This window comes from Camellia sinensis, chromosome 2 (assembly GCF_055761805.1).
Source record: "Camellia sinensis isolate YWXY chromosome 2, ASM5576180v1, whole genome shotgun sequence".
Classification (NCBI taxonomy): domain Eukaryota; kingdom Viridiplantae; phylum Streptophyta; class Magnoliopsida; order Ericales; family Theaceae; genus Camellia; species Camellia sinensis.
Genome location: NC_138962.1, coordinates 230,147,358 through 230,167,776, shown reverse-complemented (window position 1 = coordinate 230,167,776; position 20,419 = coordinate 230,147,358). Strand labels below are relative to the sequence as shown.

At 31.4% G+C, this 20,419-nt stretch overlaps 1 protein-coding gene and 1 long non-coding RNA gene across 6 annotated transcripts; one reads left to right on the top strand and one right to left on the bottom strand.

Moving 5' to 3' along the window:
• Nucleotides 1-12,524: 12,524 nt before the first annotated feature.
• On the top strand, nt 12,525-13,615 carry LOC114267170 (uncharacterized). The gene has a single exon (XM_028208176.2). The coding sequence runs from the start codon at nt 12,698-12,700 to the stop codon at nt 13,460-13,462; it is 765 nt and encodes a 254-aa protein (XP_028063977.2). The 5' UTR covers nt 12,525-12,697; the 3' UTR covers nt 13,463-13,615.
• A 1,974-nt stretch (nt 13,616-15,589) lies between these two features.
• LOC114300279 (uncharacterized) lies at nt 15,590-19,164 on the bottom strand. Of its 5 annotated transcripts, none has more exons than XR_014362802.1 (5): nt 18,831-19,164; nt 18,327-18,396; nt 16,752-17,229; nt 16,006-16,117; nt 15,590-15,906 (listed from the first exon to the last, which is right to left on the bottom strand). It is a non-coding gene; the product is annotated as an uncharacterized LOC114300279 (long non-coding RNA). The 5 variants fall into 5 exon arrangements; XR_014362805.1 differs by lacking the exon at nt 18,327-18,396 and having other exon boundaries at nt 16,752-16,864; nt 17,005-17,229; XR_014362801.1 differs by lacking the exon at nt 18,327-18,396.
• Between the last annotated feature and the right edge of the window lie 1,255 nt (nt 19,165-20,419).

The window sequence follows — 20,419 nt, the reverse complement described above, 5'->3', positions numbered from 1 at the left end:
TAATTATGGTGTTTACTTGCCATTTCTCATGCATTTGGGTTTAAACACTCGGACAGTTATTTGGACCCTCTTGCATGATGGCAGATATATAATTATGGTGTTTATTTTCCATTTCTCATGCATTAGGGTTTAAACACTTGGACACTTATTCGACACCTCTTGCATGATGGCAGATATGTAATTATGGTGTTTACTTGCCATTTCTCATGCATTAGGGTTCGAACACTCAGACACTTATTTGGAACCTCTTGCATGATGGCAGATATGTGAGAGGTGATCAAGTCTTGCATTTCTCGGGGACGTAGAATCTGAGTCTTATCCGTGAGTTCTATTGTAACCTGCACTCTATTCGCAAAGAAATTCCAGCATCTTTTACCACTTGGGTAAGGAAGAAGTCTCTAGGCATTACCGGGGATGTTTTTTGGTTGTTTCTTAGTCTTCCCGAAGTCTCAAATTTTCGTTTTCGTCTCCTTACTCGTACTGGTATTAACTTTGATCAAGTTACTTCTGCGCTTTGTGGATGTTCCCGGACTTGGTTTGCCGGGGCACTGATTCAGCAAAATGAGTTGCTTCCTAGGTTTCGTCTTCTAAATATCATTGTTTGTGCTAATCTTCAAGTGACTTCTCATTCTTCGCACATTACCCAAGGTCAGGGTTATGTGTTGTATTGCATCGATCAGCGGCTTCCCATTGGCCTACCCGAGATAATAGTCACGAAGATGATTTCTGTTTTTGAGGGACGTAAGTCCTTAGGTCTTCCACATGGATGCTTGCTCACTCGATTTCTCACTTCTCTTAATGTTCCTGTTTATGATGATGATGAGTTTGCTTCTCCTATCAAACCCGTTACTAAATTGACAGTCTCCCAGAGTCAAGCTCATGTACGGGGGGGGTGTATCGGGGGTTAGGATGTCTGGTGCAGGTGATGATCCATTTGCTGAGGAGGAGGAGTTTGATGCAGCTACTACTGGTGCACCGGATCTGCCTGAGATGCGTCCTAGATCATTTCGTGGCTAGCTGCAGCAGTTTGAGCAGTCTGTCACGCATCGGCTTGACCAGTTGGATGCTCAGATGAATACCCTTGATAGTTGCCTTGATGAGCAGAGCTCTATGCTTGCACAGATTCTCTCCTTACTCCAGATGCAACAGCCACCTCTACCTGATTCCTAGTTCTTGACAATCTTTGGCTCCTCCTTTTTGAACAGTTTTTTGTTGTTCTTTTCTTGGGCAGTTTTTCTGGTTTATATTTTTTTTGTTACTCCTGGACAAAAAGGGGGAGTATGATTTTTGGGGGTATATATGTTTGTTTTTGGGATATGTGTTTTTGCATACTCATGATGTTTCTTTGTAGATAGCACTCGATTAGTTTTTTGTATGGGCTATATGATGTCTTGATGGTTTATTATGTTGCATAACAAATTTTCTCCATATTTATGTTGTGCTGATTGTTTTTCCATCAAGATTGGTTTGGTAGTTGGTTCTCTTTTTCTGGTTTTTAGTTGGTTTGTTTAGTTTGTTCGTTTGTTTAGGAAATTATGTTAGAAAGTTTCGTCCGGATATTGACAAAGGGGGAGATTGTTAGGTCCCTTAGTCTTGTTAATCCCGCGAACAAACTTGTGTGGTTGAGTTGTAAATTTCCTTTTGGTTTTGTCTTGCTCGCTCGAGCGAAGGAGTCCTCGCTCGAGCGACGACTGCGTCTAGCAAAAACCTGAAAGAGATAAATGTGCGCTCAAGCGAAGCTTGTGTGGCTCGAGTGAAGAAGTGCGTTTGCATAAAAACTTGAAAGAGTTGATTGTTCGCTCGAGCGCAGGTTGCGTGGCTCGAGCGAAGCCACTTATGGAAATCACGCGAGATAAGTTCCTCGCTCGAGCGAGCTTCACAGTCCAGGATTTCTATAAGTAGTTGTTTTACTCCTAAACTAGGATTAGGTCTTTTAGATCTACTTTGAGGTTTTCTAAGGTTTTCTTCGGGAGTATTTTTTGTGAGTTTTCCTTGATAATTTGAGTGAGTATTAAACTCATAAATTGATAAGCACATATCAAGGAGGTTGATTAATTATACACAAGAGTGTTCTTATTTGGTGGATTCCGAAGATTCAAACGTGGAGTTTCAAAGGAGTTTGATTCTGTACGTAGTCGTTAATTCGACAAGTGAAGTTGTGGATTCAACTTCAGAATAATTAGTTCTGAGACGAAGGCTTGTTGAAAAAGTTACAGAAGGTTCGAAGACAAATTGTATGATTTTGGTAATTTGTTTGTTATCTTTGTAATCTTTCTTTTTTCAGTAGTGGATTGATTAGTGACGTTTTGCCCGTGGTTTTTTATTACAATTGAAAGTGCTTCAATGTGATTTTTTTCACGTAAAAATCGTTTGTGACGATTCATTGTTTATTTCGAAAACAACAATCTAAATCACTTTCATAAGTGCTTGATGATTTAGATTGTGTATTTTGAATGATTGCGAATTGGAATATTTAAATCTTGATCTAATCATAAATCACTTAAGATTTTCACTTAGAAAAATGTTTTCATTCATACAATTTATTCTTTACAAATTTCTTAAATGACACAACAAGAAAAAGATAAATGAATGATCCATACACTTACATTTTTATCTTCTTTCAAAACGTTCGAACCAACTTTACCACATCATTTGAAGATTTATGAGGAAAAAATTATGTGAATGTAACAGTGTTACTGTATTTAATGTTCTGGTTAGTTTCCCACATTGATTCTTTGTGTGCATGCATGCATTGCTAGGTTTTGGTGCTATAGGAGAAATGGAGATCCAAAAGTGCATTAGGTATTCCGAGAGAATGAACCAATTTTTTTTTTTTTTTTTTTTTTGGGGGGGGGGATGAAAACATGCAGAGAATAGTTGTTGGGCCCGTGTTTTGAAGGCTCCCAGCTACTCGTCCCACATGGAATCAAACACAACACTCACTCATTTACATAGAGTTGGAAGCCTTAATTTTATATAGAAATTTTATGTATTTTTTTTTTACAAATTAAAATATGATAATCAGAAAGTCTAATCTTAAACAACAATAATAATAATAAATAATAATAAAAACAGCAACACAACCCCTCGTCCCATTTCTTAATAATCAGATTTTTTAAATTTAGTTAAAATTTTTATGTTATAAATTGTAAATAAAAGTTATACTAAACAATCTAACACAATCCAAAAATTAAAAAGTTATGTCACCGCTTAGTTATATGCTTGTGATTAGTTGTGTTTAAGAAAAAATATATGAAAATTAAAATAAAAAAATCAATAAGAATCATATAAATCTTACCACGATTGTGTTTAGCAAAATTCTTCTTAAAATTTAATATATAATTAAAAAATAATAATCAAATTTTTTTTTTTTTGATTTATTTACTTGTATTATGTTTTGTTAATTATAGTAACTATATATTTTGGTCTATCATTTATATCATATCACATTCATTACCATACTTAGAATTATCATATTTAGATTTTTCTCTTTCTATATAAAGGAGTCTTGTACACATGCAATATTGAATATATACATAATATAATATTCTCTCTCTCTCTCTCTCTCTTAAATATTGTAACATGGTATCAGAGTTTAAGTTAAGTTCTTGGTAATTTCGTTTCATCAGCAGGCGGTAGCCTTGCATTGGCCGCCTGTCGAACCACAACTCAATCCACTGTCATATTTTCCTTTCAAGATCATTTCGTAGTGATTTTCTCCTTTATCCGTTGATTTTTCTATATTCCTCCATCACTAGCCAAAGTTTTGTTGTATCTCCCAACTCTGGCCATTGCCGCCATCTCACACCGCTGCCTACAAATCCATCGTCATCTCAATATCATACTATATATTTTATTTTATTTGTTTTCATTACCTTCAATGGCAAAACCAACAGAACCACCAATTTTTTTTTCCTCTTTATTTTTTATTTCCTCCTTACTTTATTGGTTAAGTTTTGTTCTCCACTTTCATCTTTGTACACATTTATTTATTTATTTGTTTATTTATTATTCCCACCATCACATGTGCTTGCTTCCACCAACCCATTTGAATTTTTTTTTTATTTTTTTCCGTAAAAACAGATTTATTTTTTATATAACATGAAAAAAAAATCTATTTTTCACTCCACTCTGTCTTTCTCTCTGCCTTAACTTCAAATAGGTTTCTATCTTTAAACCTATTTGAGTTTTTTTTTTTTTTTTTTTTTTGGGGGGGGGGGGCGGTATTATACATATATGGTGAACATGGTTATATACTATGCAAACCACCCAAGCCACGTCCATGGTGCACTACCTAAGTCGCTCTCTTGGTGCACTACCTAAGTCGCTCTCTTGGTGCACTCCCTAAGCCGCCCCCTTGACTCATTTTTTGTTCCTTTCCCAACCGTCTCTTGACGTACATGGTTCCTTTCCAAGCCACCCCCTAGCGCACATAGTTCCCTTCCAAGCCGCCCTCTGGCGCACTTCTTCATCTGTTGCCATCATCGTTCAGCACCACGTCATAAGTTATGTGTGTGCCATGCTTGCTACTTCAACATCCAGTTCTTCTTCAACAGTCTAACATGACCCTAAAAATTGTCATTTGGTTGAGATTTCTTTGCTCCTGACTTATTCTATGACACCCTAGTAAGACTTCAACAAAAATTGTCTTCCAAGCGCACCTTCACCGCTCTTACACGATTCGGCACGATCTCACCAAAAATTGTCTCCCGACATTAGTTCCGACCTTTGATTTATCTCAAGCACCCATATGCTTCCATCCAGACTTTGCAATCTATTTGTCTCGGATCCATTCATATTTTTAGTTTTATTTTATGTTTTAGTTTCTCTCTTCAAACTCAAGTTGGTATCCCCACTCAGGTTTGAGGGATTGTTAAATATAGTAACTATATATTCTGTCTATCATAAATACTATATTATATTTATTACCATATTTATGATTATACACATAATATAATATTTCTTTTCTATTTCTTTTAGATATTGTAACATGTTTAATGAGTTATAAGTAGAAATTCTATCAAACATTATGACACATATTATCAAACTAATATATATATATATATATTCTATTATATAAAGGGATGGTCTGCGGTGATGTTGATACTTTTGGGTCACATATTTTGGGATTTTTCAAAATACCATGTTTAAGTAAAGGGAAATGTTTGGGATCCCCTTTGGGGATGTCCCCCACATCCCCAAAGAAATCATAGTCCTTCATGTATGTGTGGGGTCCATATCATGAGTGGTCTGATTTGTGAGGGTCTTGTTGGGTGGGGGTCTCAATCATCACTCTTAACTAAAAAAGAAAGACAAGACTTGAAACCACGACTATGAGTTTGGTAAAACAAGCCCTTATCACTTGAGCAGCAAATACTATATGTATTTTTCCTTATCATTATTTTTATACTATTATATTTTTTTTAATTATATATGTATTGCGTGTTTGGGTTGCTAGTATATATATATATATAGTTTCAATAAGTTACACCGACCAAGATATGCATAAACAATGAATGAAATAAAATAATAACATATGGCATTCCCCTTGAGAAAAAAAAATGTTCAATTAATAAATCACTGTATATATGTGAGATATGAAGTTCGAGAAGTGTTAGAGATCCACGATTTAGACTTTTAAATTTATCTATAATTTTTTTTTAGTTTTTTTTATTAGAAATATAAAAGCTTTATTAATGAAATCAACTTACTGTGAATCAAATTATAAGAAATTTTTTTTGAGATGAATTGAATGTGATAAAAAATTGATTGAGGTAGCTATGGCTAGGGCTGAATAAGGAATCCGTAAAATTCGTAATCTGATCCAGTCCAATCCAATCCGATAGGTTTGGATTGATTTTTTGAATCCGTGATTCGGTTCCGGATTGAAGAATTAAAAATCCGTAGTCCATGGATTGGTTCCGGATTGAACCCCATGGTTCTGGATTGGAACCGATCCGGACCGCATACAAATAGTCTATATTTTTATTATACACCCTCCCCCATAGTATATTCTCTTATTTTATATAAAACCTAAACTCAAACCTAAACCCCGTATAATATCTTCTTTTATTACTTTTGTTTGTTAGTTTTTAGTTTTAATTTATAATGGTCTAAATACTTATAGTGAAACCAGTTTTCTTATGATTATTTAAATTCTAGAATATTATGTCACTATTATAGAAAAACATGTTATTATGGAACGAATATAGCGCTATGTTTATATTTTTATGAAATTAAAGTGTTATATATATATATTGTTATTTAATTATGTGAATCCGTAGTCCTAAATCGATCCAATCCGTGTTTAAACGGATTGGTTCGGATTAGTTCCATGATTTAAACGGATTGGATTGGTTCCGATTGTTCAGAAACCGTAGATAATGGATTGATACTGGTTTTATCCAAATCCGATCCAATCCGGACCATTCTCTCCCCTAGCTATGGCGAGAATGTTACAATCCAAGTTCATATTTCCAGAACACGGGGGTTTGCATGTTTCGATCTGTAAAACAAGAGGATCTTAATCAACATGTAAAAATTATTTTTTTTTTAAAAAAGTACTCATTAGTACACAATCCCAATCAAACAAAAGTAAAAAGGAATTAGCTTAGATTTGAAAAATTAACGCAGGTTTGAACTAACACTTTACCACTCTTGCAACGTTATAATTACTACTCCCTCCGTCCCATAATATTAGTCCCTTATTCCATTTTTCATTGTCCCAAAATATTAGTCCCTCTTCAAAAATCAAGTACAAAAATAATATAAATTTCCCATTTTGCCCTTCTTTTAAATTCATAAATAATATAAAAAATACAATTATGACATTGATATTCTCAAAAAAGTGTACTATCAAAGGGTAATTTTGGAAAACCAACTTTTTAAAAGTACAATAATTGTACTACCAAAAAAAGTTGGATTCCCCAAAAAGGACCATTATTTTGGGACGGAGGGAGTACATACTAGATTGATTACATATTATTCAAAAAAACAAAAAGTAAAATCTGGACAGTTTTGATCCCCGACAATTGTTAATTACCGTTAATATGACATAACCTCGGTGAATGATGATATCCATCTCAATCAATATCAAAATCAAGCTACAATTACAATTGCTGCAACACACACCACCCCACCACCTAAACTTCAAAATTTATAGTTTGTTTTGTGTGCGCCACATCAACTACATCCGCATCAACTTATATATATATATATATATATATTTGTGTGTGTTCATATTATTACTTAATTAATGAGATAGATAATCATAGCATATTGATATAGACACTATGTCCCAATTTTTAAATATCCCTCTTGATTGAGATACACTTATTTGGCCATATAATTTGTTTAAAATATTTTAAACCGGTTCGTCAAACATAAATTATTTTTATTTTTATTTTTTATACATTTTGCGAATCATGTCACAAGCAATATATAAGTTGATGTTAATGGAGAGTGTTTTATAACTCTCATGGCCATGACTCTTATATGGAAAGATGTAAACTATTAGATAAGGGCTTTGATTGAACATTATTAAGTATTGTAGATTTTTTGTGTAAAATTTTTTTAGTTGTATTTATTTTTTACATTAATATTTAAATTCTATATCCATCCCTTATTTTAAGAGATAGAACATTGAGTCCATATATTAAAAATGATAATCATGCCTCAATGAGTGGTGATTAATGTTGAAATATTTGTAAAACTTATTTTGAAATCTGTACAAAATATATAAAAATATGTGAAATATGTATTAAAAGTGTAACTTTTTGACATTATTTAATTCTTTAGAATGTCTACTAAACTAGCCTTTTAAAAAATATAAATAAATAAGAATGAGAGAGAAATTGAGAGATTGGCCCTCAACTCTTTGCTATTGCTAGTGTAGGGACACAAATCGAATATATATATATATATATTGCAATGGGAAAACATGCATGCAAGTTTATTAAAATCTCATTTGTTTTGACAAAAAATATTTTGTATTTTTTTAAAAAAAATAATTTGTTTATGTTCAATTACATCATTAGAACTGATATATTGATGATTATATTAATAGTAATGCTGATGATAACGATGATAAATTAGAGGTGGTGGAGTGATGTGGTGATAAGATGGCGGTGATGACATTGGTGGTGGTAAGACGGTGGTGCTAGTAGCGTGGTGAAAATAATTCCAAACCAATCAACTGAGACGTTAATTATGTGCACCGTCCCCACCCAATCTTGCCTTAACATTCTTTCCACTCACTATTCCTTTGCTTGTTTTTCCACTCGATTAAAGTTCTTCCATCATCACCCACTAGGAAAATTTTGACAAATCAATCATAAACATAATAAATCAACTCCACCGAAAGTTGTGGATTTGCAAGTTTTGCACTTCTCTCCTAATCTTTTATATTTTTGTATTTTCTTTTTGTTTATGAAATGTAGTTGTTATTGGTATAAGACTCATGACGCAAAATATTTTTAACACGCGATATTTATAATTTTAGTAGATCCCATATACCACATTGTGTGGAGCGAAGCCGTCTAAAATAGTATAAAAATAAATAATTTATCCATATTAATCTTAAAAAATTTATGTGTAAATTTTAATAGGCAGATTTATTGTCAAATAAATCTTATAATAATTAATGATATTTTTTTTATCAAACACTACTTAAAAAGTCACTAATTGTTAATTTTCAACGACAGCTTAAAAATTATTACAAAAATGTCACTAATTATAAATTTTAACAATAGTTTAAAAAAATTATCATGAAAAACGTCATTAATTTTTAACTTTCAGGGACAGTGTGAAAAATTTGTCATGAAACAAGTTACTAATTTTAAGTTTTAACGATAATTTATAAAAATAATGATAAAAAATTTACTAATTGTCAATTTGTAACAACATAGGTAAAAAATCGTTATACAAATTATTTTTACCAATAATTTTATTAAAATTTATTATGAAAAATTTTAAAATTAAAACCAATTATTACGATATATAATAATTTGACCATAATACCATTACTGTTGCGAAACAAATGTAGCAAATGAATCCAAGATCTGTCCCATCACCGCTTTGTTTTTACCTAAAAAGTAATGCCCCCATTGCCGACAAGTAACACCACAATCGTAAAACGGGACACGAAAAAAAGCAACAAATCATATCACATAGTAAAGGATGGGAGTCACGATATGACCATCATCCATATGTTCATCCTCTTTCTAACCATCATGGTCATTTTGTAGCCAGTAATTACTAAATTAATTATGTGAACTTATCATTATTTTAAATTAAAATAATTATTATAATTATTAATGATTTTTCAACTCTTAAATAATGTAATAGAGATATCTCTTTACAATTTAAAAAAAAAAAAAAAAAAACTATATAAAGGATCTCAGTTCATGAATAAATGTTAGACATAGCAAAAATAGCATAAAATATTCTACCTTTTGTCAATGGGTATTACATGCTTAGATTACCTTATTGTGTTTATAAAAAATTTTTATTAATTGATGATAGGAAAATGCATAAGATTTTAAAATATCATTTTAAAAATTTATTTCTTTTTTTTAGATGGTGGACTGCAGTAACCAAAGAAAACAAAAGCAATAGTTCTAGCACTAGCAGTAGCAGCCAAACAAGACAAAGCAAAAGAAGAAAACTACTAGCAGCTAGCAGCCTCCGAGCAGCCAACCGATCAACTGACGGGGGCAGCTCCTCCAGGCTCCATCCAAACCTGCCTCTCCTGAAGCGAACGAGACAATCTAACAAGGGAGTGAACCACAGAGTTTCCTTGCCTAGGCACATGCATGATCAAAACTCGACGAAACTCCATCAATCGGCCGCGAGCCCCCTCCACAATATGACCATAGGATGATAATAATTTATCTGGGGAGCGCAAAGCATTGACAATGGTGGTGAGAGAGTCACCTTCAATGTACACATCACGAAGACCCACATCCAAGGCAAAATTAATCGCTCTATCAGTCGCAAAATTGTTGTTTTTGTGGTCTTATATCTGTTTCTAATGACATAAATGTGAAATAACTATTATTTTTGTAAGAATCAATTAAGACACAATTTCCTACCATATAAATATAAATATAAATATAAATAAATTTGAAATAATATTTTAAAACTTTATAACATGACTCATCATATCATACTCAATGCATATCCTCAACCACTCACCTAAAATTTAAGTCAAAGCAAGCAAAGGAGGGCCAACCCGTTCTATAGAAAGAGGAAGGCGAGTGGGCACACATCTAGAATTTTGTGTTGCAAAGCAAAGATGGTTACTTGTGTCGGCTCGAATTTATATGAGTAGTGTTATATCAACGGCTATATACATATAAAATGATGGGATAAGTTTTAATTTTATTATTTTAAAATAAAAGATTTATTAATAAAAAAAAGTTTAATTAAAAATTCTAGATTCCAAATTATTTTAGTGGTCAATTCTGGACAACATTTTTATAATCATATCATTTTTCAATTTGTATACAATAATGGGATGGTCACTTTTATTTTATGTTTTTTAGAAGTGATATATAAGTCTACTTTATAAATTTTTTTTTTAAAATTCAGTAATTTGTCAATAAGTTAATTAGTTAATAATTAAATAATAAATAAATAAATAAAATTGATTTAGATATTTAATGGAGTGCTACATCATACGGTACATTCTTCACTTTATTTATATTTTTGTGTGTACAACTTGTACTTTTTATTGTCATCAATAGAATTTCTTTTTTTAACTATCAAAAAAAGTAAAATAAAAAAAAAAATAAAGTATCACATCATTAAATTTAAAAAATATGTTTAATTTTTAAGCCTCAACAGCGATACTATCTTTATTTTTATTATTATTATTATTATTATTATTATTTGGGTCATTTCGATAGACTACGTCGGTCAAACACCGCATAACAAACATTATTAGTGGAGTCATCACACATGACCTAGTAAATAAAATAGGAATATATATATATATATATATATATAATCTTCCCCTCATGTTTAAGTGACGTATTATAATGTTTTTTTTTTTTTTTACGAGAGTTACGACAGCATGTATTTTTTTAATTACATATAAAATTCTACATAAATTTAAATTTAATTTAAAATATATTAATTTTACCTATTTTATATGGATTCTATTTGATAAATATTTCTTTTTCATATATTTTTCATGATAAATTGAGATAATCTAATGTTTTTTTTCCATACTTAGGTGTTACATTATAAGGGCTTACTTTTTTTTAAGAGAGCCAGGCCAGTATGTATTTTTTTAATTACATATAGAATTCTATACAAACTTAAACTTAATTTAAATTATATTAACTTTACCAATTTTATATAGACTTTATTTGATAAATATTTATTTTTCATATATTTTTCATGGTAAATTGAGATAATCCACAAACTCAATACTAATTTTGCGTTTCACATTTTTCTTCTTAATTTTTTTGAAAGTATTATGATTTTTTTAATGCTAAATTGTCTTTTTTTTTTTCTCTTTTTTTTTCATACATTATTCTATATCCAAAATCAATTTTATATTATTCTATGTTATGGATTTGTTGTTTAAATTTTATAGTGATTCTATATGTGAAATTATACTTCGTTTTCTACATTATTTTATATAATCACAACGCATATGAGAAAAAACTTACACAACAATGATACTCTCAAGGAACCTCTAAATTTTAGATTTACTGCTTGAGTTACTTTTTTAATTGTTGAACAATAAATTTTTTTATGTTTTGACATTATATTATAGATAATTAATCACTTCACATACTGAGATGTATCTATCGTTTGGATGTTTTCATTATTTTTTCCTTTTGGGTATAAATGTTGTTATGTGATTCTTTCTTGGTTAATCGTTGTTAAATTTCTTTTATATAGTTGATATTTTAATTTAATTAAAAGTGTTTATTTTATAATCTTATAATTTAATATATATATATATATATCATATAAAATCATTATAACATAATCTAATTACAACATATATATATTTAATTTTTTTAATAAATTTTATATAATATCTATTTCTACATATTTTTATTTTTCAAATGAATATAAAAGAAAATTAAATAGTTAGAATTACTTTTAATTTTATATTACTAATTCTTCTCCTAATTTAACTATTATTTTTAATATCAAAATAAGTATTTATTTTAGTATTTATAATTTAATATATATCATACAAAATTATTATATGATAATTGCATTTTTATAATACTATAAAACTAAAATTATCAAAATATACAAATAATTTAATTAAAAATGATATATATATATATATATATAAGTATCAAGTAATAATTTTATAGAACGATAGTGTTAATATTATCAAAATAAATAATTAAAATTTAATTTTAATTTTAATTTTAAATTTAAATTTAAATTATTTTTTTATAACACATTGTACTATCAAATATATTTTTTTAAAAAATAACAGGTACATTGTATGGGTCAACCGCTAATATATATATATATATATAACATTATATTAATTTACTTACGGGATTCATCGAGTAAGGGAGGCAGAAGTTGACAAGAAACCTCCCATCTAGTAATCCCATAAATTTTCGTCGTCGTCCTTAAAACAAGTCGATGTTGGTAGTGGGCGGCGGCTAAAGGCGGGGATTGTGTATGATAATTGAATTTGAGAAAGCAAAGAGGGATGGGGAATTGCGTGTTTAGAGGGTTCGGAGGAGGGTTTGAAGAAATGAACATCAAAGTGGTGACATCCAACGGTGGTATCATGGAGCTCTACTCCCCCATCACCGCCGAGTGCATCACCAACGAATTCCCAGGCCACCGCATCTTCCGTACCCGCAACAACAACCTCTTCTCCCAACCCCAACCCCAACCCCTCCTCCACAACGAACATCTTCACCCCGGCCAATTCTACTATCTTCTCCCTCTCACCAACACCAACTCCACCACCACCTTTACTACTACTACTACTACTACTACTACTCTCCCACAACAAGAACAAGCCGATACCTTCCACGTCAACAACAACATTAAGGGTAACTATACTGCTACTTGTTCATCTATGGTTACTACGCCGTATCGGATGTCCTTTGACAACCAAGGGCAAGGGCCAGGGCAAGGGCAAGGCCAAGGCCAAGGCCAAGGCCAAGGGGGAAGAGGAAGAGGGAAGAGGTCGTCGGAGGCAGAGGTGCTTCCTAGGTACAACAGCACAGGGGTGTGGAAGGTGAAGCTGGTGATTAGCCCCGACCAGCTTTCTGAGATTTTGTCTCACGACTCTCGAACAGAGGCCTTGATTGAGAGCGTCAGGACTGTCGCCAAGTGCGCCAATGGAGTACCGCACTCATCCTCATCCTCATCATCTTCCTCTTCCTCGGTGGCCAATTCAGATCACTGCAGCAGCCTTTCCGGTAACTATTTCCACTGGAACCACGCCTCACACAAACTCTGATCAATATATGTATATTGTTTTTTTTTTTGGCTAGTGGTACTCCAAAGAGGCACTATTATTAGCTTAAAAATGCTTGTTTCATACATGCTTATTGGATAGGACATGTTTTCCCCTTTCTTTTTTCTCTTTATATAAACTATGTGCAGTTGTGTATATTTATGTGTATGTATGTAGGGAACAAGAACAAAATAAAAGAAGAAAAGAACCAAAAAAAAAAAAAAAAAAAATTAAAAAAAAAAATGGAAAGGAAATGAAAGAATATTTGTAAATATATATATATATATATATATATATATATATATATATATATATATATAAATTGAATATCAGTTTTGTTAGTTTTTGTCCCGACTTTAAAAAAAAAAAAATGCATGTAAATAATCTGTATTTTTTTTATTAGATTGAAAAAGTGAGAATATTAAAGAATTAAAAAAATGGCAAAATAATTTCAAATTTATTAAAGTACAAATTGCTCGAGCATAAGCACAACGTAACATAGGCCTGTTTGGAAGTGACTATTTCATTTTTTTTTTGGGTTAAAATTCACAAAAATATAAAATAGACTAAAATAATTAATAAGACAAAATATTACATCAAACTCATAATCATTTTATTTTTTCTCTTACAAATATCACATCTAATTATAAAAAAATCTAATCATCTTTTTAAATATAAAAATTTTAACTAAAAAATAAAATAACTTATTAAAATAGTCAACTTTTTAGATAGGGCGATAATAATAAAGAAAAATAGAGAGAAATACTTCAAAATGTTTTATTTAAAACTGAACCACATTCTAACTCAACTAGTCTATTTCTCTGTTTATATACATACACGTATTGTACTAACTAATCACCTAACTCACTCAGTTCGTTACAGTGTTTGTTACAGGAGAATCATCTCATACAACTAAACTATACAACAATGCTAGATGGCCATAATTTTTGTGATCACAATGTCTCAAAACTGTCAAAACGACGTCGTTTTGCACCCAAAACGACGTCGTTTTGGCATGTTTTGCACCCAAAACGACGTCGTTTTAACAGTTTTAAGCCATTGTGACCACAAAATTGTGACCCTCAAACATTCTAAACTATATGTTGGTGATGTACTACCAGCATCAATACCAATATCTGTCCTGCAACTGCAATACATAGCAGCCTTAGCAACTCTTATTGCACTTGCACTTGGCCTAGTTATCTCATAGCATCTAGGGATGGCAATGGGGATAAATGGGGTGGATATTAATTCCCCATCCCCATTCCCCTATAATAAATTTTCCCCATTCCCCATTCCCTATTCCCCATGGGTACCACCCTCCCCATTTCCTAATGGGTTTGGATTTTCCCCAATCCACTTTAATCCCCATTTTTATTTTATTTTTATTTTTTATATTTAATGTTAGCAACCACTTTTTTTTTTTTTTTTAGTTCACAACAAAAACTAAATATACCTTCAATTTTTTTTCTTTCTTTTTTAATATATTTAATGTTAAAAACTTTTTTTTTTTTTTTTTTTTTTTAACTTCACAACAAAAACTAAATATACCATCAACAAAAACTAAATATACCTTTAATCTTTTTTTTCTTTCTTTTTTAATATATTTAATGTTAACAACTTATTTTTTTATTTTTTTAAATTTTTTTTTAAGATTCACAACAAAAGCTAAATATACATTCAATCTTATTTTATTTTATTTTATTCAACAACAAAATCAAATACGTATGAATTAATTAATTAAAAAGTTTATTTTATAATAATCAAATAAGTTTTAGTAATTGAAAAAAAAAAAGTGAAAAAACGTAGAAGATTAAAAAAAAAATTACAACCATCTCTCTCTCTCTCTCACTCTCGTCCCTACATGTTATAAGAACCTATTTATAATGTTACCTGTTTGAAAAAATAAAATGTGAAAGAACCTGTTTGAAGAAAGTATTATAAGACCCATAATAAATTGCATCACGGCATAAATAAGGAATTGTTTGTTGATCTCTATCAACCAACACTAATACATAGCTACCCATGTTCATCCCAACGGTAGCACACAAAAAAATAAAAAAATTGTAACAAATCAAAATGCACAACAAAGATCTTAAAGACAGTACCAACAAAATAATGTCAAAAACATTTTGCCAACCAAAACCCACATATGGATAACTTCACTCTAAATACACATGTATGTCAAAATATCTAACTGTGTAATTGTAAACATCATAAACGAATTGCACAAAATTATTAAAGTAGTTAGATGTTCATAGTAAGGCTTAATTCAACTAGAAGCAAAACACACTAAACTCCCAATGCACATTCTTTGGCATTTCAGCTCCCAATTTAACAAAGTGCATTCTTTAACATTTCAACTCCAAGTCTTTACAAGTTTCTTACAACAGCAACACTCTAGCAGCGGTAGCATTTCAACAGCAGCAACGCTCCAGCAACAAAACCTACACAAGGATAATAAAGATCAAAGAAAACAATGTTGCTCGACTCTAATTCACATCTATATATTGAAAGACAATGTATAACATGTAAAAAGATCCTACTATAAAAGTTTGAGCCGTCCAACAAGAGAAATGCAAAAGAAAGATCAACTTTGATTCACATCCATCTCATCATATATAGTAGCATAACCAACTGATTCCAATGTTGAATTACCTGAAAAATAAGAAAAAAAATTAAGTACTAAGACTATTCAATGAAAATATATGTATTTTAAAAATAATTACATATTGATTTATTAACAAGTTCAATTCAACAAAAATTGGATTCACATAGATACAAATGGAAGATCTATTCACTCAATATCAATAACTGAGCTAGATTTGCCCAACCACATTACTTTATATAGGTACCTCACATTACTTTATCATGCCAAACATACTAATTTTTTATCTCATATTTTAACAAAAAAACTAAAAAATTATTAAAATAGCCTGTTCCTAACTAAAATAAGTCATGTTGCTTGTTGTTGGAATGCAAGTTGAATGCAAAAAATAGTCTTAAACATGCACTATCAGTCATTTGAGTGGTCAGATCGGCTGTGGACGATTAACTCTCTGCCTCTCACATTTCCTCTCATTTTTTAATGATCCGATTCATGGGCTTGTCAACCATCTTTGGATTAATGATGAATAACAATAAATTTGAAGCTCAGGTTTTTCAAATCTAACATCCTAACATGCATTAACTCCATTTTTAAGGCCAAAGAAACATAAATATTCATTACATGAATTTACCAAATAGAAGCCCTAACATTTCATCCGTACAATAAGTACGGAAGAAATACTACCTCGGTTGAAGCTTTAATAGAGAAACAAGGGTAAGGAAGATAAGATGGGGTGGTGGCCAAACTTCCTTCCAAGCTTTAAGTCTCCAAAGGTTTGCCTCCAAGTCCAAGACACTCTACAAACAAGCTCCAACAATGGAGAGAAAAAGAGACAAAAGAAGAGAAGAGAAAAGAAGGAGAGAGACATTATATGTATTAGACTCTGTCATTCACTTTCTGCTATCTAATAGGCATAAGGAGAGTATACAAGACTTACAAGTGAGAAAAAATGGTAATTGAGGGAATGAGAGGTGATTTGTGAGTTACGCCAAATGCAAATTTCTCAGAAATTCCTCCAATTTTTGTACTATTTTACAAATTTTGGGATCCAAACACAAATAAATGACACTAATAGCCAGATAATATTACCATATCGAAAAAAATATTTCAACACAAAAACGGTCAACTACTAGGTACTAGAAACCCATCCTTCCATCCTAACCTGAAACAGAAAAGTCGTTCACACAAATTGATAAATTAAGTAGCATAGCAATTAACTTAACCAAGTATAATATAGAATTAATTAAATAATCAAGGTCTTAATTGCATTAATTAATGGTTCAAATTAATCTAGTCCTTACAATGTGGTTTGAAATAGTCTCAGATATATGAGCTTTAAAAATGGATTATTGCGCAAGCAATGTGTTGGAAATTTTGGTAGAAAAGTGTTTTGAGTTTTAGAAGTGGTCAAAGTGCTTCAAACGCTCCATTTCACCTAAAAACTTATACAATAGGCTCATGAAATAAGAAAGAAGACCATGCCTTATCAAGAGATATTAGCATGCATACAAGACACTAGTCTTTCAATTCATAGACTGAAAGCTAAAGAGTCCATCTTACATGCCATTAAATGAAAGAGTCCACTACTCATCAACATGAGTCCAAATTTACTATGATGTCTCAAACACATGAGATATTAAGATTTCATAACATGACTCCAAGGCTTGTACAAAATCCTCAAAATACATAGAGATATTAAAATATCACGAAAAGAGGCTTATTAAATTTAAAACAAATAATTTCTCCATTTAAACTTCAAGAAAAAATGTACCATCAAACACATTGGGTGCCCAAGAGGGTGGCATTTCTAAAAGTCCAAGAAGAAGTCTTTGTGTGGCACTTGGACCAATAGCTAAACTAGAAGAAAGACAAACTTGAGAAATATTTTGAAGTAGTTTTCCATGGACTGCAGCGAAAGGCCAAGATAATTACAAACAAAATAAATGGGCATATGGCTTAAGAGGTTTAAGGTTTAAGCCAAAAGATAAAGGGTACCTCTTATTCTCCCAACCAACTTTAGCCTTTGCTTTTGACTTTCGATAATAATTGTATCCAAAAATAACAGAAAGTTATGAATACAAAACTATTATTACAAAGTGTATTATTGCGTTAATTTTAAATATTTTACAAGAGAGTAACAAGAAGGAGAATATCAACTGGACCTGGCACCCTCAATTGCTCCAACTAAAAATTTTAATCTGTTAGTTTTGTTTAGATTGTAATTTTTATGTTTTGCTAGATTAAAAGTCATTTACATACCTGGTTTTTGGAAACCCAGATGAGATTTGTCTCAGAGGCCCTAGGATTCATCCAATGATTGATGAATAAACTAAAAAATTGTGACAGCATTAGTTTTTTTATGTTAGGATGATGGTGTACAAACAAAAATTCTGCACAGAATTTCTATACAGGAAGATGTATCCATTCATTCTCCTTTCATTTTCAACTAAAACACCCATTATGACTTATAAGTTTGACATTGTCACTGCCACTTGATTCTGATTGAGACAGAATGAAAGTTGTTAATTATGGAAGTTCCATTTTGACGTGTGTTTGCCATCAAATTGCAGTATCTGAAGCATCAAGTTTGTAAATAACCAGGACAATCAATCAAAAGTTTAAAATAAATTTCCCCAAAAATCAATCATCAACTAGGTATTTTCCCATATGGGTTACTCAATCAGACCCAAAAACAAAGCAAAAATAGCCGAACTAAGAGAGAGAGAGAGAGAGAGAGAGAGAGAAACGAGAGATCGAACTCACCACGCTGGAGAACTGTGTTAAGCGCCAACGAGATCGCCGGACAACTCTGCTTTTGATACTGGAACTCAAGCTGCTTTCGATGCTTAACTCTGATTTGGAGTGGGGGTGGGAGAGTAGGAGTGGTGAGAGAGAGTGAGAAAACCCTAGCTATGAACAATTGAACAGAGGGTGTCAAAACATACGGAGAAATGAGATGACCCATTCCCCTACCCATTCCCCGATGGGGAATTAAATTAGATTACCCACTGACCCGATGGATAGAAAAATCGGGGAAACCCATTTATTTCGGGTAGGATCTCCATGGGTAACCATTGGGTACGGTTTTTATTGCCATCCCTAATAGCATCCGCATTAGCCTTTTTATAATGGTTTTGAAACTATTCTAAAGAATAAAAGCTGTGAATATTAGCCCCATCAGACTTTTAACTTTCTTCATTCATTTTGACTTTGCTACAGTGCTTCAATTGATTTGTTGAGGCACTGTTTATACGGTAATCTATTTTTTATTATATTTTCTAGAGAAAAGTTAGGCTAAAAAGTTATGGCCGGTCGTCCACCCGGATGTCCTCCCGAATGTCCCATGAGTGCCCTGTAACAAAGAAAGGAAATGCACAAAATTGGCCTGACCGGTCGTCCGGCCAGTTGACCTCCCTGTGTGATTGTATTATTGTTGTTTGCTTGTTATTTGTTGCTCTTTTAAGACTAATCTATTATATATTTAAATTAAAAAAGATAAAAGAATAAAAAATAATATTTTAATGAAATAGAATTTTAAAATAGAGAGTTTGATGGAGTGTGTACATAAAAAAGAGACTAGCTAAAATACAAAAGTAGATTTTGGATTATAATTTGACTCAAAATTTGCTGAGACTGATGCGAATGTTCTCAGCCTTGCTAGCACACCATCTCCAACTCAACACCAAATGTTTTATTAAATTTAAATTTGAAAAAAAAAAAAAACTCGCTTTTTATTGTTCTAACTCAACACCAAATGTTTAATCAAATTCAAAATTTCTCAAATCTTTTATCAAATTGAGGATGGATGTGCCTTTCATCAAATCACTATTCATAGGCATTGGATTTTCACTACTGAATGTCTCCCGGATGACTGCCTCTTTGCAAAAATTTGTAAAAAAATTATACTGGCTAGTTGGCCGGCCAGACATCCACCCTGTCAACCAATATTTTGATAAAAGTTCAAAATCCTCCGTTGAAATACTTGATATCAAATGAAATTTTTACTTAAATTTTTATTAAAATTTAATGAAAAAGAGATACAACGTTGAAGATGTCCTGAGCAGTAGTAATTGTAGAATGAGTAGCTTTAGATTCATTACACTTATCAAATAGTTGCCTAAAATATTACACAACCCAACCCAAGTACAACATAACATAGAACATAAACTACAGGTGGAACATGCATAGCCAGAGGAAAGGCTCCTAATTTAAATCTAAATTGTCGGTTGTGATGCCAGAATTTTAATGTAAAGTGAGATCTGAATCTAAATAGTAAGACATATTGGTAATCTATAATAGCTTTCATATATAACCTAAGTGGGAAACTATTTTTATTTTTGGCCATCCTCTTA